Raw genomic sequence first — 12,190 nt, 5'->3', positions numbered from 1 at the left:
GACTAACATCTTATTGGTGGGTCTCTCAAACCTGTCCTATTATTGGTATTTTCATAAGGAATTTGTTTTTGTATACCATATTTTCATAAAGCATAATGCTTGGTGCGCATTCAGTAAATTCACATCATCTCACATTTGTTTATGGGGGCAGAATTAGAGTGCTAGTACATAATAAATTGGGATGAGACCAAATATAATTGGATGTTGAAATGTATGCTTATATGAAGATTATGTCAGTATAAGAATGTGTGTTTTTTATTCAAGTATGAATGTGTGGTTAGTAATACTCTTCTGCAAAAAGATACTAATTTGGTGATCCATAATAATTGATTATTCATGATGAGGGGTTCAAGTTTGTGTGTTTATGGATTTTGAAGGTAATGTTTTCTTTTTCTTATTTCTTAAATATATAGCTTGATATATAGAAAAAAGATATATCCTCCTACAAATCTCGTCATAAGAAAAGTAACGTGTCTTACAAAATAGTACTTTGCTTATTAATAATATATTTACAAGTCACATGTCACTTTCTTCTGATACGAGGATTTCTAGATTGATTTGATATGGGAATATATCACTACTCTTAATAATGATGATTTTATGTATCACTTGTACTATGTGGTTTGCCTATCTTTACGCATTTCACCGCTCCACCGGAAATTCCCTCTGCCCCTACCCTACTCCAGCTTGGTAGTTTCGACCGCCTTGGATCTATACATTTGACATTTATTAGTACACTTTACCTAAATGAATGCTTCTTTCACTTGGTCTTATAGGACATCCTAGGAGAAGGTGTGAAACATGTCCAAAATGGGAGGCATGACCATGTATTGTCCTTTGTGAGTTCTTAGACAATAGGTTCAACAAAAATATCATACACATTTCATTTAGTCACTTCCCTTAATATGAAACAATGATTCTTTTAAACATGTGAGACGGTTCAAATAGTTCCTAAATATCTGGAACAAACTGATCTTAAATGATTCCTTCAAAAAAGAATCGGATTGAAAAGTGAAACCGAATCAAACCATATTTTTTGGTTCCGTTTGGTTCAATTCCACCGGTTTCATGCTCTAAACTGTAACTGTTTACACTCCTACTATTCATCTTAGATTTTCTTGTCATTATTTCCAACAAGATACTAGTTATTGTACATAATTATTGTTTAATCTCATTGTTGCATTGGACCACTTGAGTTTGATCCTATCATTACTTTCAATTAATTTTGTCTAATCTCTCGTTGTTGTCTAAGTCCTATTTGATGTTTACTACTTATGGTTTCAGATGTATAATTCTAAATAGACTTTACCTAAATCAAATTAATTTGACAATATTGTTTATTTGATTTTTTTGTACTACCAAAAGTATTTCCTTATATATGAATAATGAATTAATCTCTTTCGGGATTCACGACCATTCTTCTCAACAAGTATCATTCACAATAATTGAACTTTTGACATTTTGGTCATTCTATGGATCTAGTGGATCTTACACCACTAAATCATTTAGGATGTATGATTATCTCTTTTAACAAGTGTCATTCATAATAATCGAACTTTCGACCTTTTAGTCTTTTTTGGATCTAGCAGATCTTTCATCACTAAATCAACTTTTGTTGATAGTTAGGCTTTGATTTGTAATTAGACTCATTATCATATGATTTTTTAGGCCATCCTAGGAAGGGCTCTAGAAATATATGTAGCATGAATACTATGGGTCTTCACTCTAGATGTTCTGTATAAAGAAAAATGATATATCCTCCTACAAATTTTCTACATTATAAGAAAAATAACATATATTATAAAATGATACTTTATTTATTAATGATTAACTTATAAGTAAAATCTATCATTTTTTTATAGTATAGAAGGATTTATAACCTAATTTTACAGGAGAATATATCCTTACTTATAAAATAAAATTAGAAAGAAAAGAGATTTTAATTAAATAAACATTTATGTAATAAGTAATAATGAATTATGGAGTGAAATAAGGACATTTTAGGAATGGGGAAAAAGTATACTTTCTCATTCATTTCCTATGAGAGAAGAACATAATAAGTGATAGCCTTTGGTTCAACTAATGAACTGATACCATATCAATAACGTAATATAATTATATTGAATATGTAATTAAATTGGTCAAATATAATTATATTAGTCAAAACTTTTTTATACTAAATAACATTGAGAATTCAAACTTTGAACATGATAATTATATCTAACATGATCTATTATGAGTAATTTTAACAATTAAATTATATAAATTACAAATAATAATATTTATAATTATAAATTTATTATAAAATATATAACTCAAAAGGTTTATTATTAAACTATTCTATATTAGTACCTTAATTATTGAACTATTCTATATTAGTACCTTGCCATGTATCCAATTCTACCACCAACTCATTCAATGAAACTAATAAATATTATTAAAAACTTCAGATTATAAATTACAAAATTTGTTTAAACACCTTATGACCTTTATGCTTTTTTAAAAACTCTTCCTTCTATATTATCCCTCAGAGTAGTTATATTATTTTATATGAATCTTTGCTGCTAATGTCATTTTTAATATTATCATGTACCCACTTACATTTATATATATCAAGTAACAATTAACAAATAGGCATGCTATGTATCTATTCTCTTCTTTTATTTCATTTATATTTATTTATTTTCTTGTGGAATTCACTACAAAAGATGCTATATTTCTATTCTCTTCATCCTTTGTTGAAGAGAATGATCATCTTGCCAAGCCCAATGATCATAGCCCAAAAGCAAAATGAATTTTTAAGTTGTTTTTACAAACTTTCCTTTTTTAGTATCTTTTCAAAAGTTAGTTTTTTTTTGTTACTGGCTAGTTTTCTTTTATGGCAAGTTTCTGTTTTTTCCATTTTTGGGTTGCTTAAGCTATTCTCATGTATATAGAGAGGGTCTTCTCTCGATCAATTAAGCAAGAAACTAGAAATCAAGTGAAATTGTTTATTCATTCAACCATAAGGCATTTTATATTGGTATATTCATTCATCTTCTTCATTGCAAGCTTTTCTAGTTTTCTTTTGCCATGGAGTTCTATTCTTCACATGATATCAGAGCACCCTTTTGAGGATGTTTCTGCTGCGCCATCATGATCCTGCTACCCTTATCCATTCCTTGACTTCTTTTCCTTTCTGTTTCTTCTTCACCTACTCTTTCAAATTAATTCTTTCATTCTTTTCTTTACCATCACATATACTTCTTCTGCCACTGTTATGGCCAACCAACTCATAAATCCCATTCTTGACCCCTCGAGTCCCTACTATCCATCTTCCAATGAAAATCCAGGAGCTGTTCTTGTTTCGGCACTAATGAATGGTGAAAATTATCACTCATGGTTAAGAGTAATGACCATGGCTTTAGAGTCCAAAAGCAAACTTGTGTTTGTGGACAGATCATTGCTAAAACCAGCACCTAATGACCAAATGTATGCAACATGGAACATATGCAACAACTTGGTGGTATCATGGCTGACCCAATCAATACAGCCTTCTCTTGTTCAAAGTGTTTTATGGACGAATAGTGCAAAGGAGATATGGGATGACTTGAAAGAAAGGTATCATCAAGGTGACATTTTAGGATTTCTGAACTGATTGGAGAGATGCACTCGATCAGACAAGGCAATGCATCTATTGACAAATTCTTTACACAAATGAAAGCCCTATGGCAACAATTAGATAACTACATGCCTATACCTCCATGTGATTGTGAAGTAAAGTGTCATAGTGCACTGATCCCAACTATGAAGAACTATAGAGAAAATGAGTATGTAATTTGTTTCTTGAGAGGCCTGAATGACCAATGCTCCTCAGTCAGATCACAAATAATGATGATGCAACCTTTACCTGCCATAAACAGTGTATTGGGCATACCATAGATACATGCTACAAGAAGCATGGATTTCCTCCTAGTTATTCAAACAACACAAGCAACATCAACTGTTATTCAGGAACATATTGACACGTTAAAGATCAAGAGAATACAATCAAAGTAGGACACAAAGAAGATGAAATGGATTTAGGATCAGCTTTCACCCCAACCCAACATAATGCATTAAGAAACTTGATTCAAGAATCAATGACTCAGTCCATATATAGCACGAATCAGATTAGTTCTGCATCAAATTTAATCTCAAATCATGACCAAAATGACTCATGTAAATCCTTCTCCTTGCATACATATAAACCAAGAAACTGGGTACTTCACACAGGGGCAACATATCATGTATGTTGCGCCCTTCCTGCATGCCAAAATTTCAAAAGAATCAAGCCCCTCTCAATCACATTACCCAATGGTAATCATGTGATTACCAATTACTCAGGGACAATAATGTTTTCTGATTCCCTCTACATTACTGATGTGCTATATGTACCTACTTTTAACTTCAATCTAATATCTGTTTCTAAGCTCACATCCTCCTTGGCTTGCACATTAATATTCTCAACCAATCATTGCAAAATTCAGGACCAACACTCCTTGAAGATGATTGGTGCAGTTGAGCTAAGGAAGGGACTATATATGCTAAATGAACACATCAAGAACTATGCTAAATCCCACAATGTAAATGTTTTCACATCCTACAATGTTTGTAATATGTGGCATTCTAGGTTAGGCCATCCATCTCATAGAAAGATGCAAATTATGCAGAACACCTTTTCTTTCATTAAATGTAATAAGACACTTAACCCTTGTGAGGTTTGTCACTTGGAAAAACAGAAAAGATTGCCTTTCTCTCCTAGCATCACTGAATATGTTGTTGCTTCTGATCTTATACACATAGACATATGGGGCCTCTCTCCACTTCATCCACATTTGGCCACAAATATTTTCTCACAGTTGTGGATGATAAAACCAGGTTCACCTAGATTTTCTTTATGAAATAGAAGGATGAAGCAACTCCTCTGATCAAAGGCATTATTGCCTACATTGAGACCCAATTTAGGTCCAAAATAAAGGTCATTAGGACCGATAATGAGAAAGAATTCCTAATGAAGAACTTCTTTACAGAGGAGCATCAAACTACTTGTGTTGAGACACCTCAACAAAATGGCATAGTAGAAAGAAAACACCAACACATTCTTGGTGTTACTAGATCATTACCTTTTCAATCTAATTTGCATGCTTGTTTTTGGAATTATGTTATCACTTATGCAATATACTTGATCAATAGTCAACCTACTATATTCTTGATTAACAAATCTCCATATGAACTGTTGTATGAATCTTTGCCTGACATAACCAATTTGAAAGTTTTTGGTAGTCTATGTTATGCTTCTACATTGATTGGCCATAGAAAGAAACTTGACCATAGATCTAGGAAATGCATCTCCCTAGGCTTCAAACATGGAACTAAAGGGTATGTACTCCTAGATGCTATAACCAATGAAGTTTTTATATCCAGAAATGTAGCCTTTTATGGACACATTTTCTCATTCCCCAACCAAAATTCTACCAGTATAGAATATAATCAAAATTCTATAGTTCCAAATGATCAAAATGACATATTCTGCTACCCTGCATCGCAAACAACAGAACACCTTGGCATTGATCAAACTATCCCTAATTACAATCAGACTCAATCTGATTTAGATCATACAACTGAAACATCAAATGACCAACAACCTACTAGGCAATCCAATAGAATTAGAGGGCCACCAACCTACCTAAAGGATTATCACTACAACTTGATTCACCAAAACACATCTTTTCCCTCGAATATCAGATATTCCATTAGTGATACAATTGACTATATCCATCTCTCCTCTAAGCATAGACATTATTCATTGTCCATAACCATTTATCAAAATCATAGAACCTACTCTGAGGCAATCAAGCTACCCTGTTGGAGAAAAGCAATTGAAACATAACTAAAAGCCTTAGACAACAACCATACATGTACCTTGACCAATTTACTTGATGACAAAAGGGCAATAAGATGTAAATGGATCTTCAAAATCAAACATAATGCATATTACACTATTGAAAGATATAAAGTCAGGTTTGTTACTGGCTAGTTTTCTTTTCTGGCAAGTTTCAGTTTTTTCTGTATTTGAGTTGGTTAAGCTCTTCTCTTGTATATAGAGAGGATCTTCTCTTGATCAATTAAGCAAGAAACTAGAGGTCAAGTGAAATTGGTTATTCATTCAACCATAAGGTAATTCATATTGGTATATTTATTTATCTTCTTCATTGCAAGCGTTTCTAATTTTCTTTTGCCATTGAGTTCTATTCTTTACATCCGAAAAAATATATAAATATAAATGATCAAAGGAATAAGATTCATACAAAATAAACGGTTGGATTGATTCATCATTAGTAAAATAATGATGATATAACATAGAAACCAATTTTCAGATAAAAAATATTTAATAGTGCTGATTTGTTTGAAAGACATGAAATTTGAGATACCTATTCACTTTTCTCTAGTAATTAGCACTTTTATGAGATGAAAGCCATATCAGTTTAATAATTATTTTTTATATAAAAATAATAAGATTAGCTTCTTCTTTTTCCTAAGTATGGACATATTTTTTTTTATGGAAAGTAAAGTCTTTTTAGCAGACACGTAATCTCACACTATCGTTGGGCTCATTTTATGTTAGAAGCGATGACGAATCTTAATCTAAAGTTTAGAGAGATCAACAATATTTAATTACAAATTATAATTAATATTAGTTGAATATAAAAAAAAAGAAATATTTATAATTATTTCAATGTTTCAAATAACATATTAATTCTAAATAGCAATAACCAACAATTAAAGATGATAAATAAAAAATGTACATTCATTTAAAATGTTCTTCATTCTTTTAAATACTTAAAGTCATCGATGATTAAATTAGAGGTAAAAAATTCAGCTATTATATTTTCATTATAAATTACCATGTTTTGTCCAATAAATTTATCTTTTATCTTACTATATAATTTTATTTTGTTGTATTTGTTGTTGAAAATGATCTTTTTGTTATTGTTTTTTTATGTTAAGAAAAGACAAACTACTCAATCAAGCAAAAATTTGCATTCAATTTGTACTTAATTCAGAAATGGTTAAAAGTTTTATAAACATAAATGACTAATGATATCAACAATATTAAATTAACATCTCAAGCTCTTCTTCTTTTGTTCACTAAGATCGATATGGTAGAATTTAAAAAAAAAAAATACATATATTATCAATATTAAATGATTTATAAAAATCCTTAGGATATTAGGACTTTGGTGCAAAGTGTGATAAACAGAATTTATATTCTTATAATTTATTTTGTGGATACAATCATTACGAAATTAAATGAAATAATAGTAACATATACAATATTAATCTACAGATATAAAACAATTTTCATTATCTATAATTTTTAAAATGACCATACAAATTACAATGTACATATAAAAGTAAACTAATAAAGTGTTGGTCTAGTGGTGTAAGACCTCACTAGATTTCCAAGATGATCAAAAAGTCAATGGTTCGATTCTAGGGAGCAACAAATGTTGGGAAAGACAGTCACACACCCCAAAAAAGATTAGTTCCATACCTACCCCGAAGAACATCCGCCTATACAAATAATACATAAATATTTTTTTTTATGTTTTCAATGACAAAAATATAATTCCATAATAAATAATAAATAAATGTGTCATTATATGTTATCTTTTGTTTATTATTGAGTGGTACTTAGCTAGTCATATAATACTACTCTTATACCACATATATATGAAGTATTCACACATAGAACATTAGCTTTCTTCAATTGTTTTTGTGAGTGGAGCTTTACTCAACTAAAATATTCACTTCTCAATAAAAAGCATTGAATCCTAGCTAGGGTCAAAGAATAAAAGACAAGGAAAATAAAATATAGATTTTTAAACATGACTTTTATGATTAGTATTCCTATGAACATTATAAAAGTTAATTCTAATCATTTTTACTTATCATTTTCAAAATTGGTTATACTTGTATATGCCTATATGAAAAAGTCATGGTTAAGAAAAGCTAAAACATTATTAAAATGGAACCAAACATTTGTTGACTTCCTCAAAAGAAAAAGGAAAAAGAATTAAAAAGTAGTGATGATATCTATGTAGGGATTGCTTGAGAGTGTACATAAATTGCTAAATAAGTTTAGTTACACTTTTTCTAGAAATAGAGGTTTCTTGAAGGATGATAAAAATTTCTTAACCTGAGTATCATTACTTTTTCCAAAAAATGATTTAGTGTTGAATCCTTAGACAAATGATAATTGTATGAGAAAGATTGACACATACAAGACAACATGATAGAAGAAGGGAAAGGTGGGGCTATTCTGACTCAGATTTTCTTCCCTTAACAAAACCAAACAAAACCCAATAAAGTAAGAGAATGGGGAATATTATATTACTCTTACAAACAAGTAAGAAAAAAATATGTATTTACATTATATTATTTGAGTAGGTTGTTATTATATTATTTATCATTTATATTTAATTATTATTAAGTTTTTTAAAAATGTAATATGTATATATTAATAGTGTATGAGTTTTATATGTTATTAATGTATTATCTACTATTTATATTTAATTACCATTAACTCTTTTAAAATTTTAAAAAGTACTTCAAATAAATAGTAAATGATATAATAACCATGTATAAATCTTTAAATTGATAGTACATAAATATTATACATAAAAAGTGAACTTCGATATAAAGGGTAAGGCAAATGTTTTTTTGGTACATTAAGGAAAATGTTTAGAGACATGTTATAATTTTAATGGTTGAAAATGATGAGAAAATATGTTTTATAAATAGTCTCACAATTGCACTCGATATTATTGTAAAAACTTGGAACCATAATTTTATTATCATTGTTGACTTCCAACCACACCTTATGAGGCATGTTTAGAAGAGTGGAAATCTTTTTTATATAAATTCTTTTACTTATTCTCTCTTATCTATTGTGAGATTTCATACTCAAATAAATCGAACGACCACATAAGTATTATAATGAAAAGTAGTACTATGAGGTAGCTTAGCCCTTGTTGATGTTCTGATACTGATATGCATAGCTTTTTGGTAGGTCACGCCTTGCCATGCATCAGTTTTGATGGGATTGGACGTATGTATTCATCTGACAAACTCTTTATATCTTTCTCATTTTCTTTATCATCATTTCATAAAATCACTGTTTCTGTTTCTACCATTCTCTTTTTATTTCATACACCAACTCATACATATACTCTATTCTTTATTAAATAGAATGGCATATTATAAATTATATATTTAGATATGTATTAAGATTTAAGTCATTTATAATAGTTTCACTTAGGTTTGGATATAATATATTATTATCTTATGTGAATGACACATTTGTTAATATATATGTACTTGCATGGTTACCCTTTCATGCATTGCATCTTTCTCACTCTTCTTCTGCAACTTTGTCCTTCCAACCTCGGCTTTGACAAAACAACACTGAAATGATAGATGCATCCATCACAAAAAACCACCACAGAGACATGAAATGAAAGTGCTTCATTGTTTTTCATTTTATTTTAACTTCAATATCATATTATTTTTATGTAATATTTCAATATTGCATGAATCTTTAGTATGTTCTTTAAAATATTATCATTCATTTTTAATTCAGAACTCTCATATTGATTAAAATAAATAATTTGAATGCTTTATAAGTAAAGATGTACTTATAAAAATAAACAAAGTTATGAATGTTTAATTTTGTAACTGATGCGATATACTTTAATTGATTTGGGATCTGTTGTCCTAAATAGTATCTCAAACCATATCCCGGACCAATGATATTTAAGCAAAAACATAAAAAATAATGAACATTGATTTTTAGACATAATTTGGAACATACTTACCTTAGTTCAAGATATAATTTGAGATAAGATTGAGAATTGTTTTGATATTCATAAAAATCAAATGCTCTTATTTAATGAAAGATTTTACAAAATGTTTAGGAAAGATAATATAAGAAACATTATTTAATATCCTTATTTGATTTGTATGGAAAATGTTATATAATAGAAGCCCTAGCCCCCACCATGTTCTACACAAAAACCACCTCCTAAGAACACAACACCTATGTTTTAGTGAAGACATTGTTTTTCTTTCACTAGTTTGGAAACTTGTCCTTTGTTCCATTTCTGGTTACCCTCTCTTCTTCCAAATCCATCTTTCACAAACATTTCCACTTCCACCATTATGTAGCAAAAGAAGAAACCATGCATAACCTCTCCTCTTAACATTAAAGGCAACCCTAGCTAGTGTTACATATACACACACTCTTCTATATTTCTTTCTCTAGTTTACTTACTGAAAGTATCACAGAAAACCCTGAAAGTTTTATCTATTTATATGGAAGGTTTTCACCCTTCTATGACTTCTCCTTTTGCTTACACATTCACTCTTACTGGTGATAGTTGTAACAATCTTTCTAATGCTACTACCAGCAGTTTCAACACTCCTTGGATGAACAGCAGAATATGGAGCAAACTCCCTCAAAGGCTCATTGATAGAATCTTAGTTTTTCTTCCTCTACCAGCTTTCTTCAGAGCCCGTTGTGTATGCAAAAGATGGTATGGTTTTCTCTATAACAATACATTTCTTGAACTTTACCTCCAAGTCTCACCCAGAAGACATTGGTTCATGTTCTTCAAGAACAAAACCTGCAAAAGCTACATTTACAAGAACAACAACAACAACAATGTTTGTAGTGGCAGTGGACATGGTTCTGGTGCTTCATCATCATGTGAAGGGTACTTGTTTGATCCTTATGATATTGCATGGTATAGAATTTCATTTGCTTTGGTTCCATCTGGTTTTTCACCAGCTTCTTCTTCTTCTGGTTTGCTTTGTTGGGTTTCTGATGAAGCTGGTCCAAAAACCATGCTTCTTTGCAACCCTATACTTGGTTCTTTAACTCAATTACTACCTCCAACTTTGAGGCCAAGGCTTTTTCCTTCTATTGGTTTAACCATTACCCCAACTTGCATTAATGTTACTGTTGCTGGTGATGACATGATATCACCTTATGCAGTAAAAAATCTAACATCTGAAACTTTTCACATAGATGGAGGTGGGTTTTATTCCATTTGGGGAACCACCTCTTCTCTTCCAAGGCTTTCTAGTCTTGAATCTGGTAGAATGGTCCATGCAGAAGGGAAATTCTACTGCATGAATTGCAGCCCTTTTAGTGTTTTGGCTTATGATATCTCATCAAACACTTGGTTCAAAATCCAAGCCCCTATGAGGAGGTTTTTGAGATCTCCAAATCTGGTTGAGTGTGAAGGGAAGCTACTTCTAGTTGCTGCTGTTGAGAAGAGTAAGCTTAATGTGCCAAAGAGTTTAAGGGTGTGGAGTTTGCAAAGTTGTGGAACAATGTGGGTGGAATCAGAAAGAATGCCTCAACAACTTTATGTTCAGTTTTCTGATCTTGAAAGTGGGAATGGGTTTGAATGTGTAGGGCATGGAGAGTTTATTGTTATTATGATAAGGGGAACAGATAAAGCATTGTTGTTTGATATTTCAAAGAAAAGGTGGCAATGGATTCCACCATGTCCTTACACTGCTAATGATGGCTTTGAATTGCATGGTTTTGCTTATGAGCCTAGACTTGCTACTCCTGTTACTGCTTTACTTGATCAATTGGTACTTCCCTTTTAGAGTTTTAATGGTTGAATTTGTATATCATATGATCAATTATGTGCATGTAATTATGGTAAGGTAATATATGAATGTTGTGCTCCTAGGTAGGAGTATGAAAAAATGTAGTGCCAATGACTTTCTTTGTAACTTTGTAGTATTATTAATTAGTACATTTGTTTATCATGGGTTTTAAGGTGGGGAGCCTCCAATAACCAGCGAGTTCCATTGTTACATGAGCATGGGAAGAGTGAAGAGTCACAAGTGAGACACCACGTCTTGAACCAAAACCTAAAGGCATTAGTTTCACGGGTCTTTACGTCTTGTAAACTTTTTCATTCCTCCCCATATATCCAATGTGGGACTTTACACAACTTATAGCTTGGATTTTGGAAGATTTAACCATAATTATACTCATCCTTTAATTAAAAAAGTATTAGCTTATATGTATTGAGTTTTGAGTTTTAGCTTATATGTATTGAGTTTTGAGTTTGATTCCTGTAATCAA

General features: G+C 30.8%; 1 protein-coding gene across 1 annotated transcript; it reads left to right on the top strand.

Annotated features, from left to right (window-relative positions):
- Nucleotides 10,387-11,807, top strand: LOC109351128 (protein UNUSUAL FLORAL ORGANS-like). Its single transcript, XM_019592493.1, has one exon. It carries the CDS (start codon nt 10,396-10,398, stop codon nt 11,701-11,703), a length of 1,308 nt encoding a protein of 435 aa, XP_019448038.1. The 5' UTR covers nt 10,387-10,395; the 3' UTR covers nt 11,704-11,807.

This window comes from Lupinus angustifolius, chromosome LG01, assembly GCF_001865875.1.
Source record: "Lupinus angustifolius cultivar Tanjil chromosome LG01, LupAngTanjil_v1.0, whole genome shotgun sequence".
Lineage (NCBI taxonomy): Eukaryota > Viridiplantae > Streptophyta > Magnoliopsida > Fabales > Fabaceae > Lupinus > Lupinus angustifolius.
This window is presented reverse-complemented; position numbering and strand designations above follow the sequence as displayed.

Bases quoted from the DNA above. Each gene is read 5' to 3' on its own strand.
- LOC109351128 (XM_019592493.1), top strand. From the start codon at position 10,396: ATGGAAGGTTTTCACCCTTCTATGACTTCTCCTTTTGCTTACACATTC.